General features: G+C 40.1%; 1 protein-coding gene across 2 annotated transcripts in view; it reads left to right on the top strand.

Moving 5' to 3' along the window:
- The first annotated feature begins 6,683 nt into the window (after positions 1-6,683).
- The window catches only part of hexb (hexosaminidase B (beta polypeptide)), a 44,554-nt gene continuing 34,456 nt past the window's right edge, over positions 6,684-16,781 (top strand). The window contains exons 1-3 of one of the 2 annotated variants that reach the window (XM_043707509.1): positions 6,684-7,225; positions 11,828-11,893; positions 14,122-14,168. In XM_043707509.1, coding sequence (XP_043563444.1) covers positions 6,814-7,225; positions 11,828-11,893; positions 14,122-14,168 — 525 coding nt within the window. In that variant the 5' untranslated portion in view covers positions 6,684-6,813. The remainder of the gene's footprint in view (positions 7,226-11,827; positions 11,894-14,121; positions 14,169-16,781) is intronic. The other variant, XM_043707515.1, reaches the window with a different exon arrangement.

Below are 16,781 nucleotides of genomic sequence, written 5' to 3'. Positions count from 1 at the left end.
TCTTCCTGACCTCTCCGCCCCCACCCCACTCCAGCCTATCACCCTCACCTTGGCCTCCTTCCACCTATCGCATTACCAAAGCCCCTCCCCCAAGTCCCTCCTCCCTACCTTTTATCTTAGCCTGCTGGACACACTTTCCTCATTCCTGAAGAAGGGCTTATGCCCGAAACGTCGATTCTCCTGTTCCTTGGATGCTGCCTGACCTGCTGCGCTTTTCCAGCAACACATTTTCAGCTTAAATGATTGGCACATGTCCCTCATCAGGCAAAGGTATACTTTGCTTCAAAATATCACAACCTAACCATGTAATTACCAAATTAAATCAAAATACAGCAGAAGCTGGAAACCTGGAATAATAATAGGAAGTGCTGCAGAAATTCAGCAGGTCTAGTGCCATCTATGAAGAGAGTTAATGTTTCACGTTTGATTGTTTTTCAAACACATGGATGTAATTACCAGTGACTGCAATTTAATGTCAAGATTCAGAAAGCCATAGTTCTCTTAACAATTCAAATAAATAATCACATATATAAAAATAAATAAATAGATATTTGAATATTTAGAAGTTTGTTGATATGGAGATTAAGAACATTGCATCATACAATATTAAAGGGAACATCAGTACATGAATAGAGGGACAATTAGGGAGAGAATAGGAGTAAGTAGATTACTTAGGATTGGCAGAATGTTTATAAAATTGCTTGTGCCGTTAATTTGTTTCATGTTAAATTGGTTAGAGAGGACTGGAGTCACAGTCTCAAGCAATATAAAGATAGAATTAGGATAGATATCCGAATAGACTGTTAGACTAGTTCTGATCACTCAAAAAATTGGAAAAGAAATTTTTACAATTTTATTTCCTCTGAATGATTTGGTGTTTCATCCTCTGTGAAGTTAAATTATTTCTGGATGTGATGAAAGTACATATATGACAAGGTTTCACTTTTGCCTGGATGGGTTGAATGGATGAGGAGACTGATTCCTCACCATCTTTTTCCATACAGTTCTAGAATTTATTGTAACACAACATGCTGAGTATAAACTCAAAGAGCCACGGTGGTAATTGGATAATTTTTTCATGGAGCTATTCAAATGTGAACGAACAACTGGAAGGTTTTCGCCAGTAATTATTGGACTGCCTGGCTCAACAGAGAGACAAAAGTATAGCTCAAAATGTAGGGACCCACATGATAGCCTTAAAGATTCAGCAATGGACAGGTTTCTTGGTGCTAGCCAAGAATTGCCCACGTTCTGGGGACAAAAGTGTTGAGACTGAACTGGATGGTGGGGCTGCTGCTGGGAAGATTGCTGCTGTAATTCCCTTGCCTTCTGATGAGGTACAGACCCTACCATGCTACCTAAGTTGTGCATTACCCCTTTCAGGAGAATCCCAGTCTTCATGTTGCTGAGAAAGTGCACAACAAAAGTTTTCAGATCAGAATGTGTCAAAGAGTGTTACCTCCACTGAATGTCAGCATGTGTTGAGGCTCCTGAAGTTTAAGTAATTATTTCAGCAGGCATCTGACACAATTTATAATCCATACAATCTGAACGTTTTGATATATTTGCTCTTTAGCAAAACAGACTTTGAAATTTGACATGTATATGAGGATTACAATACCTTGAGGAATGCCATCAATAGATGATTGCAGCACAGCTGTTCAAACAGCTGCCAGGAGAATTGTTTTTCACATTTCTCACCTTTTTAAAATATGATGCTGGTGTAGAGTGAAGCACTATGTGTATTGGATCATGTTATCTGGCAAGTATATCTAGGGAGTAAAATTCAATATGTTGAATTACCATTGCATTGTTCGACATAGATGTATGTCAAAAGCAAATCTCTGTGACATTTTCTTCATAATTTCATAATACAGGTACCTACTAAGTTATACAGGAGTATTTGAATGAATGTACATACAGGTGTGGTTCTCATTTGAATATATTAAGTTCTTCAAAATGTGTATTGAGCAATATTGGCACATAAAAATACTTTTTCTCTTTATTCTTTGATGAGATGTACATGATCCTGGCAAAGTTAACATTTGTTGCCATTGCTAATTGTCCTTGAACTGAATAACTAAGAATAGGACCCCTCAAAGAATCAGCAAGGCGGCCGTTGTGTGGAGCCGCAGAAGATGGGGCAGATACTAAACAAGTATTTTGCATCAGTATTTACTGTGAAAAAGGACATAGAAGATATAGAATACAGGGAAATAGATGGTGACATCTTGTAAAATGCCCATATTAGAAGAGGAAGTGCTCGATGTCTTGAAACGCATTAAAGTGGATAAATCCCCAGGGACCTGATCAGGTGTGCCCTAGAATTCTGTGGGAAGTGAGGAAAGTGATTGCTGGGCCTCTTGCTGAGATATTTGCATTATCGATAGTCACAGGTGAGGTGCCAGAAGACTGGAGGTTGCCTAATGTAGTGCCACTATTTAAGAAAGGTGGTAAGGACAAGCCGGGGAACTTTAGGCCAGTGAGCCTGACGTCAGTAGTGGGCAAGTTGTTGGAGGGAATCCTGAAGGAGAGGAATCACATGTTCTTGGAAAGGCAAAGACTGATTAGGGATAGTCAACATGGCTTTGTCCGTGGGAAATCATGTCTCACAAACTTGATTGAGTTTTTTGAAGAAGTAACAACAAGAATTGATGAGGGCAGACTTGTAGACATGATCTGTATGGACTTCAGTAAGGCATTCAACAAGGTTCCCCATGGGAGACTGGTTAGCAAGATTAAATGTCATGGAATACAGAAATTAAGATACAAAGACGGCTGAAAGGTAGAAGACAGAGGGTGGTGGTGGAGGGTTGTTTTTCAAATTGGAGGCCTGTGACCAATGGAGTGCCACAAGGATCAGTGCTGGGTTCACTACTTTTCATCATTTCTATAAATGATTTGGATGTGAGCATAAGAAGTATAGTTAATAAGTTTGCAGATGACACCAAAATTGGAGGTGTAGTGGACAGCGAAGAAGATTACCTCAGATTACAACAGGATCTTATTCAGATGAGCCAATGGGCTGAGGAGTGGCAGATGGAATTTAATTTAGATAAATGCGAAGTGTATAAGCACGACTTATACACTTAATGGTAAGGTCCTAGGGAGTGTTGCTGAACAAAGAGATCTTGGAGTGCAGGTTCATAGCTCCTTGAAAGTAGAGTCGCAGGTAGATAGGATAGTGAAGAAGACGTTTGGTATGCTTTCCTTTATTGGTCAGAGTACTGAGTACAGGAGTTGGGGGGCCATGTTGCGCTGTACAGAACATTGGTTAGGCCACTTTTGAAATGTTGCTTGCAATCCTAGTCTCCTTCCTATCGAAGGATATTGTGAAACTTGAAAGGGTTCAGAAAAGATTTACCAGGATGTTGCCAGGGTTGGAGGATTTGAGCTATAGGGGGAGGTTGAATAGGCTAGGGCTGTTTTCCCTAGAGCGTCGGAGGCTGGGAGGGTGACCTTTTCGAGATTTATAAAATCATGAGGGGTATGGATAGGATAAATAGACAAAATCTTTTCCCTGGGGTGGGGGAGTCCAGATCTAGAGGGCGTAAGTTTAGGGTGAGAGGGGAAAGAAATAAGAGAGACCTAAGAGGCAACTTGTTCACGCAGAGGGTGGTATGTGTATGGAATGAGCTGCCAGAGGATGTGGTGGAGGCTGGTATAATTGCAACATATAAAAGGCATCTAGATGAGTATATGAATAGGAAGGGTTTGGAGGGATATGGGCCGGGTGCTGGCAGATCGGACTAGATTGGGTTACGATACCTGGTCAGCGTGGATGAGTTGGACTGAAGGGTCTGTTTCCGTGCTGCACATCTCTATGCCTCTATGACTTTATAAATAGCTAGGCCATAGTACAGATTAATACGTATTTGACGCTATTAACTTTTTATTTGAAGCTCTTTGGAAGTTGAAAGTTTGAGGTTTAAGTTTTTATATTCTCATATGCTTGTCTGGTCATGAATTGTATGTCTTGGTGTCCTGGCCAATGTATGTCTCTCAGACAACGTCTGAAAAGAAATGACTCTGTTCACTTTTGCATTACTATTTACAAAAACTTTCAAATTATCTAATTTTTGTTGACTTCAATACTTCAAAATTACTGCTGGTTGTAAAGCACTTTAAGACACAGAGAAACTATTCCAGTTAATCTATACTGCCAATTCTCAGTTGGTTATTTGCAATTTGCACCATGTGGGCATTCACAACATTTCTAACATTTGCTTGATGTGCAGTCACATAATTTCCCATGTATAATAACTATCCAGACTGGTGATGTCTGCTGGTTACAGAAATACATTTAAAGGTCCACATCAAGAGTTTTGGAGCAGACCATGTCAAAATATCTCTCTGTTTGTCTTCTGTTGTCATGTACATGTTCACAGGGTGGAGTTACAAATATCCTGATATCCTTAGGACACACATTATGTGCGAACGGAATCATTTGCATGCTGAAATTACAACTTAACTGTAGCCTATAAATTACTTAATAATCTGAAAAAGGAATATAAATTTATGCTGGAACAGAGCACAAAAATGGATTGAAGTGCACAACTCCAGCCGAAGAATTAGTACAAGCACAAGGAACTGAGTGGCCTCTTTATGTGCTATTGTTTGTGCAGAATTATTAGAATGTAGTATTCTCTCATGAATTCATATTGAAGCAGGGGCCATAAACTCTTTCCAATAGGAGTTTTAAGTTTATTGAGAAAAGATGTTAAAAAGTATTGGGACAGGGGAGAAGGTGAAACAAGAGTAATCTACCAATACATTTTGTGACCGATGGAGTTAATTGTATAAATGGTGACATAATTGAAATAAGGAATAAATTAAGAGTGGCATTTACTACATTGTCGTATCCTCCAAATCACTCGAGCACTTTGTTTATGAGCAACATCTTATCCTCATCCAAACCCATCTAGGGAACAGTCTATTGACCCAGACCTGTGCATGGTGGTGGTACAGAGGGGTGAGATTGCTCTGCTTGCCAGCCTACGGTATTGTATATACCTGGGTGGTACCTGGACAGGGAGCATTTCTGGTCTGCATAGACGAGTTGAAGTAAAGGTTCTCTTTCCATGCGTATCTCTATGACTCTGTGATATAGTATTTTCAGGTACATTAAAAACCAGCCGAAATTTTTTTTCTTTATTCTTTTCTTGAGATCTGGGCATTGATGGCAATGCCAGCACTTGTTGCCATCCTTGATTGCCCTTGAAATTAATGGCTTGCAAATTAATGGCAGATTTCCTTCCCCAAAGCACAATTGTGAAACAGACAGGTTTTTTCAACAAATAAAAACTGAAATAACTCCAGATGCTGTAAATCAGAAACAAAAACAGAAATTGGTGGAAAAGTTCAGCAGGTCTGGCAGCATCTGTGCAGAGAAATCAGAGTTAACATTTTAGGTCTGGTGACCCTTCCTCAGAACTGATGGTAGCTTGGAAAATGTTGGTTTATACGCAGAAGATAGGGTAAGGAGAGGGGATAAGAAGTAAACAATACTTGGGGATATACCCCAAAGAGAGAGAACAGTTGGACAGACAAAGGAGTGGATATCAATCTGGTTAGGAGTGTGATTAGCTGTTAATGGAGACTGTTAGTGGCTAACAATTGGTTGTGTGTGATAGCAGACTATATTGTAACAAGGCCTGGTATGTGGGTTGGGGACTAGGACGTAGGAGAGATCAAGCCCTAAAGTTATCAAATTCAACATTGAGTCCAGAAGGCTGCAGGGTCTCCAAGCAGAAAATGAGGTGTTGTTCTTCCAGCTTATGCTGAGCTTCACTGGAGCACAGTTGCAAGCCTGAGTCAGGGATATTGGCCAGGGAACAGGGCAGTGTGTTAAAGTGGAACTGGAAGCTCAGGGTCATTCACCCTCTAGCCAGATCATTATCCACTCCTTTGTCTGTCCAACTGTTCTTCTCTCTTTGAGATCTATTCCCCCTTATTGTTTACTCTCTCTCCCCACTCTACTTTCTGCATATAAACCAACATTTTCCAAGTTACCATCAGTCCTGAAGACAGGTCACAGGTCTGAAACGTTAACTGATTTCTCTTCATAGATGCTACCAGACCTGCTGAGCTTCTCCAGCAATTTGTTTTTTAAAAACAAATGATGTTCGATCGTTACCATTACTGAGACCAGATTATATTAACTGAATTAAAATTCAACCAGGTACCATTTGAACCTATGTCCAGCAGCATTAGTCTGAGCCTCTGGATTACTTTCCAATGACATTACCAAGATGCCACCATCTCCCCAAGAATATATTCAGAGTAACATTACAACTTAATTATTCAATTTCCATTTGAGAGAAATGAACTTTCAGGGCTGCTGGATTGGGAGTGGGATTGCAACACCAGGTTATAGCCCAACAGGTATATTTGGAAGCACTAATACAACCACCTGATAAAGGAGCAGCACTCCGAAAGCTAGTGCTTCCAATTAAACCTGTTGAACTATAACCTGGTGTTGTGTGATTTTTAACTTTGTACACCCCAGTCCAACACCGGCATCTCCAAATTATAAGGTTGTTTGTTTCATTGCGGCTGTGATGCCCGAAGGAAGGTAAATGCTTTGAAATTTATTTTTGAATCCTTCCCGCCAGGTGACGCCAGACTTCCCACACCCCTAAGGTGCAGCCATGGGGAATGCCCGGTAGTCGGCGCTAAGACCCAGCGGAGGATGGCACATTCCCGACGGTTGAAGTGGTTTTTGAATGTGTCACGTGAGGAGCTCCGCTCACATGACTGTCCGCGCGGCTTCTTAAAGCGGAGCTCGAGTAGGTGTGCCCAGTCCGGCAGGGGATGGCGGCGTCGAGGAGTGTGTGCGTGTCACCGCCACAACAGGGGCTCCGGCTTCTCCTCGCCGGGCTGCTGCTCCTCCTCGGGCGCGGCACAGCGCTCTCGCCTGACGAAGAGGACTCGCCGTTCGGCTCCCTCTGGCCCTTACCCCAGAACGTCCACATTGAGTCGGAGCTTTACCGGCTGAGCCCCGCGACTTTCCAGATCGTCCACTCGCCCCGGTCCACCGCTTCGGTCGGCTGCTCCATTCTGGACAACGCCTTCCGCCGGTATTTCTACTATATCTTCGGCAGCTCCGCCGAGAGGAATCAGCTGGCCGGCAGCGATGTCGAGGAGTTGACTCAGCTGCAGGTCACTATCACTGGCAGTGACCCCGAGTGTAACCAACATCCCAGCGTCACTTCTATCGAAACCTGTGAGTATTGTTCCGCCCCCTCCCCTGTCGTCCTGGGGGGGGGGGGGAATGGGGTAGAGGTGACACCCGGAAATGGTGCCTACGGATCTGCTTGGCGCCATATAAATGTAACTCGTAAAATTCCCCCCCCCAAAAAAAACTTTCACGGAATATGGGTGTCCCTGGAAAGCCAATGTTTGTTGCCCATTCCTAGTTCTGAGTCTCCCTCAGCCCCTTCAAGGGGCACTTAACTGTCACCTCTAGGTCTGAGGTCACAACAGGTTTCCTTCCCTTAACGAATTTTGACTTCTGTGGTAGTTTCAGAGTCGTTCCTGAAACAAACTTTTACAGTTTGTCCAGGTTAATGAATTGAGTTGAGTTTAAGGTAATGTACCCAAAGTATGCAGAGGAAGTAAAGATGCAGGTATTGTTGCACCTTTTAAAATACACTGGACAGAGGATCTGACCCAAATACAGGCAAATGAGATGACTGACTTGGCATAAACAAGCTAAACCCAAAGGTGTGTTTCCATACTTTTGATTCTCGCTCTAACTTGAAGTGAAAGATAAAGCCATTACAGTCCATTGGAGAGTGTCTCATTAGAGAGTGACTTGTGATGGCTTAGTCTAAGGTTCCCATGCCTTGGGTGAGGGAAGAAGTTGTGAAAGATGGTCCTTTTGTGGTAACTCTAGCCAGTGTGGGAATCAAACCCATGTTGGCATCATTCTGCATGGTAAACCTGTTAACTGAGCTAATTACCCACTTCCAACTTTTTTGAGAACTTGATTCACAAATCTTGAGATATTGTGACATTGCTATGTTACCACTGTTTTCCATAGAAGGCATTTCAAGGCAGGATGTCTTGCAGTATTAAAGCCAGCTATCATAAAAGTATTTTGTAGTGGGGAGAGGAACTGCAGTGAATCTGCAAAGCAAGCTCTACATTACAGATAATGTACCACTTTTTTTTTCTTAAGCAGGGTTGTTGCTTAGAGTGGGACTAAGAATGAAATGTAACTAAATGCAATAAGTTACTGAGCATGTACTGATAATGGCCAATGAAAGAAAGTACGTAAAACCATAGAAAATAGGAGCAGGAATAGACAACTTAGCCACTTGAGACTGTTCTGTCAGTCAATATGAGTTGTGGCTGATCACTCCTTGCTGTTCCTGCTTTCTCCCTGTACCCTATGATCACTTTAACCCTGAACTGTAGCTATTTATTTAAAGGTCAACACTTTGACCTCCATTGCTTTTGGTGGCAGAGAATTCTAAAGACTCATCACTGTCTTGATGAAATTTCTCCTCTGTCCTAAATGACCTACCTTGCAACCTTGGACTGTGACTTGTGATTCTGGGCTCTCGTTATTGGGAATACCCTTCTCATTCTCTCTAACCAAATTCTTTTTTAAACTCTGACAAATGTAGTCCTAACCAATCAATTCCCATTGATCAGTCATGCCATGTCAGGAATTGAGGTGACCTGTAGTTAGAACATCTTCCTTCAGACAAAATTGCATATCACTTCAGATGTGATCTCATCAAGCTACTATAGACTGCCACAAGAGATCTCTGCCTGTGTACCCTCCTTTAGCAATGAAAGCTAATACCATTGTCTGCCTACTGCATCTCCTTACTTTATAAGGACACCATGTCTTGATTCACCTCTTCCCTTTGCTGGTTTGTTGGCATCCAGGTAACTTGCCCTTAACTGATTTTTGTTATATAACTGACATTTAGCCACACTATACTTCAACTGCCATCTACTTCCCCATTCACTCCTCTTGTTCAAATCACAATTAAAATACTCTGCATCCTCTGCACAGTTCACTGTCCCACCCAATGCAGTCATCTGCAAACTTGATATTAAACTAGTTATCTATATTATGGGGTCCAAATGCTGATCTGTGGTTACAGACTGCCACTCAAATGACCCACTTAATACTTTGTTTCCTGACCTCCAGCCAGTTTTCAGTACACTACCCCAATTCCCATGTTTTGACTTTTATTTTTCCATGCACGTCTCTAATGTAGGACTTTGTGGAAAGCCTTCTGAAACTCCCAAGTAACAACATCTGGTTTCCCCCTCCAACTCTACTAGTTTCTAATAAATTCTAGTAGATATGTCCCTTTTGTAAATCATGCTGACTGTGACTAAAGTGTCACTTTTCTATGCTGTGCTATTGAATTGTTTGTAACACACTCTAGTATTTTCACTACTAATGTCAGGCTAAGATGCTTATAATTGCTGTTTTCTTCTTTTTTAATACTGGGGTTACATTGGCTACCAACAATCTAAGAGCTGTGCCAGAGCCTATATAGAATCTTGGAAGATGACCAGCAATGTATCTGATGTTTTGAATAGCATCGTGTGTGGAATCTTGAAAAGAACTAAAACAATAGGTTTAAAGTGCGGGGAATGTGCAAAGGAGAGAGATGGTAGTCAGTGATAGCTGCCTAGGGCATACTGTCAGGCTAAGTGGTAGAACCAGATTGCAAAGCTTTAGAGTCACTTGGACTGACATGAACAGGCAGTGAATAGAGGAATGTCTACCATGTGCAGGATTAGTTTGAGTAGCATAATCTTGGCAAGACATAGGCTGAAGGGCTTATTCTTGTGCTGTACTGTTCTACATAAATGTTTGACATGATCATCTTGTGTTCCCAATTTGATAGCCATCTCCTGCCTAATACCATTGTAGTTTCATCTACTTTGATTCTGAGAATAAAGGTGCTGAATCTGTCACTTGCCACTTTTGTTTTAATGAAGAATTTGATCTCATGGTCACTTTCTTCCTTACCGAGCTTCTACAGCTAGACTACCAATTATTCCTGTCTCTCTACACAAACCTAAGCTAGAATGCCCTGTCCTCTAGTTGTTCCTCATACTTATCCAGACTTCATAAACTCTTCAAGAATTACTCCAATCTATATACAGATTAAAGATGCCCTTAATTATATCTGTATCTTTTTGCTTGCTTTTCTAATTTCTTGAGTGCGTTTTCCTGACATTACCTGTATAGTTTGAGTCTATATTCAACCCTCTGTTTTCCCCAATGGTGTTTCTTAACTGTACCTGTACAAATATTTAAAGCTGCATCTGCTAAGACAGCACTGTCCTCTGCAGATAGTCAGAACATGTATGCGCACTTGTTTCATCTCCAAATTAGAGAGCCATTTTCTGGTTCATTTCTCATGGCATGCTTTGGCCAATCAGTGAACTTATCTGATTTTTAAAATTTGAACAAAGTTTGGCACTAAGCTGCCAGTCATCATCAATTAGTGGATTTTCTATGGGGATACCTCAAAGACAATCTGCCAACCAGTCAGCAGTATGTGTTTTCTCATTTTTTCACTGAATTTCATTCCTGGTGATCACTTGTCAGATAGGCTGCAGAAATGATTACAGGATATCTAGGGGATCATATTGGGAAAAGGCTTAGACCACTTAATTCCTTATGTCTGCTATATTAGTTTTCTATATAATGGATGACCCTTGTCTTGATCATTTAGCTTCCATGTAACTTTCTACAATTCTTCTCCTGGCTAGCCAGCTTTATCTTCCTGCAATTATTAAACCATGGATGAATTGAGCCAATTACTTTATCTAGATTTACTGACTTTAAAAATGGAATGCATTTTAGGCCTTAATTGTCACTCCATGTGGGAAAAACTATGGCCTTATTCAAAACTATGGCCTTATGCTCTGTAATCTGACAGATCCCATTTCTAATTGTAACTAGGGTACCCTCTCATCTAGCATTTGATTATCCAAACAAGATTGGAAGGTCCTGATTGGATAAGTTATCGAGTATTTAATTGACTTAAATGAAATACAGTCTGTGTCCTTCAGATATTTGAGGTTCTTCTGAGAATTTGGCTCTATTACTATAGACAAAACTGACTTTAAACTTCACATGAAATGTGATATATGCAACTAATTATCTCCTTTTACAGCCAATGCAATGTTTTACCAAAAGAATGTGGCAGATAACTTCCTTGTGCCAAACTCAAGCAGTAATTTGATTAATATTCAAAGTTGGGAATTTTAAAGAATAAATTTGGCCAAGCTACCATGGATCATTCATTCTGCTACTGTTCAAACCAGTATAGTTGAACCTTTCTTACATCTACTGAATAGGCAGATCTGCTTTAACTAGGAGAAAGTGAGGACTGCAGATACTGGAGATCTGAGCTGAAAAATTTTTTGCTGGAAAAGCACAGGAGGTCAGGCAATATCCAAGAAGCAGGAGAATTGATGTTTTGGGCATAAGCTCTTCTCCTGCTTCTTGGATGCTGCCTGACCTCCTGTGCTTTTCCAGCAACACACCTTTTTCAGCTCCGATCTGCTTTTAATGTCTGAACAGAAGTGACACTGCCAACGTGGCACTTCTTCAGTACTGCAGTGTCAGTTTGGACTTTGTACTTGAGTCCAGCATGAGGTTTGAATCTGGAACCTTGACTCCACAATTATTGTTACTAACTGAACTGCAGTTAACTAGCAAACATCTTAGAATTGCCCAAGAGTATGGTAATTTGGCATTTTGTCAATTATTAATCTGTAACTCTATCACAATCTGAGGATTTTTGTCTGTCTACTTTAATTTTCTCTTTTTTTTTAGATGAGATTGTCGTTACTCAACCAGTAGCTGTTCTGAAATCTGAAAATGTGTGGGGTGCACTGCGAGGTGAGTGTTAGCAAGATAGCTTATCTTTCTATGCACTAGTGGTTTTGTATTTCAAATAATTGTAGAATACAGAAGAGGTCCTTTAGTCCATTGAGTCTGCACTAAGAAAAAACTACTTGATCACTTTCCAGGACTTGTCCATAGTCTTGAATGTTATAACATTTCAAGTGCTCTCTTTCCTTAAAGATAGAGACTACCCTCCAGTGAATGCATTCCAGGTTTCTATTACCCTCTTGAATTTGTATACTCAATTCCTCCTAACATCTTGCCTTTCACCTCTAAAAGCATGTCCCCTTATATCAATAACTCAAATAAGGAGTGTTTTATATCCATCCTGCCCATACACTCCATCACCATCTCAATAGGTCACTTTTTTCTTTCTCTGAAAAAGAACAATCTGAGCTCTATTCTAGTTAAACTGCTCCATCTCCAGTAGCATCCTGGTGAATTTCTTCTACTTTACCTCTAGTACAATCAATCTTGCTATATTGAGCAGAACTGCTGACAGTAGTCAAAGTCCTGAAGAAAGATTACACATGAAACATTGACTTCTCCACCTGATTGCTGCCTAGCTTGCTGTGTTCTTCCAGCGTCCTACTTGTCTACCTATACTCCAGCTATGGCTTGTATAGCTCCAATGTGACTTTCCAACAGACATTCATGAAGTGCTCCCTTGTCTTGTTACTAATTCTGAACACATTACTCCTTCTTCTTTTCCCAGTGTAAAGCTTCATCTGCTCTTCTACCGATCTACCTATATCCTCCTGTAACAAGAGACTTTTATCAATTAACCACCCAGCTAATCTTATGATCTGCAAACTTATTCTTTCACCCTGTGATTCTTTCTGGATCATTGATTGTATAATCATGTGCAAAAGGAATCCAGCACTCATCCCTTTGGTATGCTGCTGGACACCAGTCTTCTGCCACTGCTTTGTTTCTTACACTAAGCCAGTTTTGGATTGTGGTTTTTACTTTGTCATTTTCCCACATTGGCCTTTTTTAAAAGGCTTTGCTGAATTTTAATTAATTGCACTATCTTGTAGATACCTGGTCACCTCCCTGCAAAGCTTTCCAAGTTTGACTTACCTCTGAAAAAGCCATGCTGGCTATATTTGGTCATTCCCCTCCAAATGGAGACTGATTCTTTCCTTCAGAATTTTCTCCATTTCTCTCTGGTTTATCTCCATTGCCCTTGTTGAAAATTGGAGCCACACTACCTGTGGCACCTCTCCTTTTTTGGTCAAAGGAATTAAAAATTTGGGTCAGCCATCTAATTTCCTACCTTATCTCTTGCAGCATCCTGGGATTCAAATCATCCACACCTGAGATATCTTGGCTTCTAAGCCTGTCAAAACCACTTCCCTCTATATATCAATGCTCAAGAACATCAGTCCCTCTTGCCAAATGTCATTCAGCTCCCCAGTTTTGTTATCATGGTCCTTAATGTATCAATGTATAAAGTATGTTTAATTCTTCTACCCCCTTTGTTGGGAAAGACAATGTACTTCTGAATTTAAATGAAGCTTTCTTAATCAGTCATGAATACTTTCCCACTGGGAGACACCCTTAATTTAAGGTTGGTCCTAAAATTAAACAGGAAAGACCAGTGGTCTGTTGCTGAGCAAGAATGGGGAATACTACAGAGGTGATTTGGCCTAGTGTTAATAGTATTCTCCAAATGAAAACAAGTGAGAGCCTTTAACACTGACATTCTCAATGTTAGCTTAATCATCCAGTATACTTGGATGCTCAATGAATCTGCCCCCACCATATACAGGCAGTCCATTCAGACACTAACAAGCTACCCTTGGGGGAGGGAGGGAATGTTTACACCAATTTTTTCTTGCAAATCACTTTAAATCTATGCCCCTAATTAATCCTTTTTCAAGCAGCTGTTACTCTAGCCCCTTTGTGACTTTGGAAACTTCAGATCTCCTCTTAACCCCCTTTGCTCTCTAGGGAGAGTAGTCACTATTCCTTCAATCCATTGTCAACTGTAATGCCTGGGGGGTTCTAAAATTTATGGAGGTGAACTGATCTGCATGGTTAACTAATACTCATTGTTTCTACTCTGACATCATCTAATATTTTAAATTGTTTAATGAGAAGTAGAAAACACTGCTTGGCAAATATTGACTTTCTTGTGGGCTAGCTAAATGGTTAATTTTAAACTTTAGAATTTTACAGTCGTGTATATTCATGAGTACTTAAACAATTTGTTTCAGGACTGGAGACCTTCAGCCAATTGGTGTATGAAGATCAATATGATACTGTAAGCTATTTTAGGAATTTTTGGCTTTGCAAAAACTAGATTTCCATGGCACTCATTAAATGTTTTAATAACTTAGTCTGATATACAAGTTTATACTGTATCTTCTGACGTAAATCTCATTTTTAAGAAATCTAAATACAAACTTAATCAATCAGTTAGCATAAATTGTTTCAACTCATTGCTAAACAAGTGTTTATGTACCAACTGTAAAATTGCAATATTGTCTTTGTAAAAGTGTATTCTATCAATAATCCTATATTGTAATTTCCTACTTTACTGAACTTGCTGATTCATCATTGAGATTACTTTTCAATTTAAATTGCTTCTAGTAAATAGCGATGACCACTTTAAATTGTCTCCATTTGTTATACCAGAACAATATACATTTCTCCGATCTGTCATTAAAACAAAGATTAATACCAAACTTAGTATAATGAGTAAGCTTCCGGTGCAGGCAGCTGTAACTTAAATATTTTAAGTTTGTGTGCTGCTATGCAGAGATGTTTGAAGGACCTAATCTTAAATCCTGTGCAACAAAACTAAAATTCAAGGGTATATTTGAAAAGCCACAAAGCTGAATGCTTAAGTGAACAAACAAGATTTCATCTAATGTGGGCCATGATAAGTTGGTGAAATGAAATTCTCCAACCTGAAAGAAGTTTGTTTTTAAAAACTAAAGGTTTGAATGGGGAAAAAAAGCTAAGAATCGGCAAGAGGCTTTTTATGCATAACATCTGATTACAGAATATCACTTCACCGTTTTATATGCAGTTTGCTATTTTTATCAGGTAGTGGAAAGAAACTTTATGGTGACTGAGTTTCATGTCATGAACTGATATCTAGTGATCTCTTGCCCAGCATTCCTAACAACTCAGGTTATGCTCCATGAATAACCACTTACATCTATCTTCAGAGTTTGGCATCACATGTACCAACCTCACCATCTATAATTCACCTGTGATTTTAATTCAAACTTTGTTCATTGAAGTACTGCTGCAACGACTTCTCATGTGTCTCTGGGCTCTTAGCTTGTTCTTACAGGTTGTTCACTTTTCATCTTTGCTTACAAATGCCTTGGCTTTGAACTTAGCTGCAAGTCGAACTTGGGCAGCAACACAATACTTCTGTCTTTTTTTTATGCAGATAAAGCCAGACTGGTTTTGTGATATGATGTTCTGCAGCACTTAAGCAAATTGCTATGTTTCATGATCAAAGGAAATAAGTTGGGGCTTGTATCACTGACTGAAATGCATGCAGTGACCAATGGAAAAGCAATACTGGCCATGTCATGATCATGACATTGATCATAGTGGTCTCTGAAGTAAGATCTGTCCCAGACAGCCTTGGCATCTATCATAAAGGCAATCCAGGATCCTAGAGGCTGCATTGAGCAGGCTAATTTCTTCTCCTTGCTGTTACAAGAAACATAACATAGTATGTAATGCTACCTTTCCTTTCATAAGGAATGAGGTTTCAGGAGACCACACTTCAGTAATTCCACTGTCTTTACAAGATATGATTTGTGCTACACTTATCAGAATAAGGTCCTTGTGTCAAATATCTATGAAAATTCCATGATGCTGCTTTGTCAGTCTTCTATGCTTAATTGTATCAAGAAATGAATTTTGCCTGCTTACATTAACTAACTAGGACCTATTCTACTTGTATTTCCCTACCCAAATTCATTTGGATTTATGGCCAGTGTACAAGGCTGTAGTTAGACTGCATTTGTACAGTGAATAGTTTTTTGGCCCCTTCAGTTAACTACTGCTTTTGGAGGCTGTCCAGAGAAGAAATGCTGAGGCCATTTGAGTTTAAGGGGTTTTATTATGGGAGTGGTTGAGTAAGCTGGCTCTGTATTTAACCTAAAAGAATAGGAGCCTTCAAATATGGTGGGGATGGGGGAACCTTGACAGGATAGATCTGGGGAAAGTATGGGTCAAGAGTCATCCTGGATTAAGAGACTCCTCGGGTCATAAATATATGGAATCCTTTTATCAGATTGTGTAAAGACTTACTGATTAAGTATGTTCAAGGCTGAGATATTTTAATGATTAAGAGAATTGTTATGGGGTGGGGGCAGAAACAGCAGGAAAGTGGAGTTGAAAAGTTTGTATATCTACTAATCCCTTTGAATGAGGGTGTAGGTTCAATGGGTCAAATTACCTACATCTGCTTCTAATTTACCCAGTTAAAGATCCCCTTGGATGCTAAAGAGACACAAGGTCTATAGTCTTAATCACCTTTCAGATGAGTGAGCTGTTTTTGCTGCAGACCAGGGATACCATCAGAACTATCCTCTCCCAGAGTAGATAAGTGATCTGAAAGGGTGAGTGGTCATTACAGCTGTGCTTAATTTTTAGGTAGCTGGGTGGCCTCCTGTATCCACTAAGCTCTAGTTACCTTTAACTCAACTGTATCAAGACTATTAATAATGCTGCAGTCTGGGTATAAGCTCTAACAAGGACAGCTGGTGTTCATTAGATGTGCAGTGCTTTAATCTAGTCTCTGTACTACATGGAGTTGATGCCATAACATCAACAAATAATCTCTATCTGGTTTTGGTACTGAGTGATCATCTGTTAGAGGTTTGTGTAAAATACCCTAGAAGCT

Source organism: Chiloscyllium plagiosum, chromosome 2, assembly GCF_004010195.1.
Source record: "Chiloscyllium plagiosum isolate BGI_BamShark_2017 chromosome 2, ASM401019v2, whole genome shotgun sequence".
Classification (NCBI taxonomy): domain Eukaryota; kingdom Metazoa; phylum Chordata; class Chondrichthyes; order Orectolobiformes; family Hemiscylliidae; genus Chiloscyllium; species Chiloscyllium plagiosum.
The sequence above is the reverse complement of the archived record's forward strand: the minus strand, read 5'-3'. Positions and strand labels throughout refer to the sequence as shown.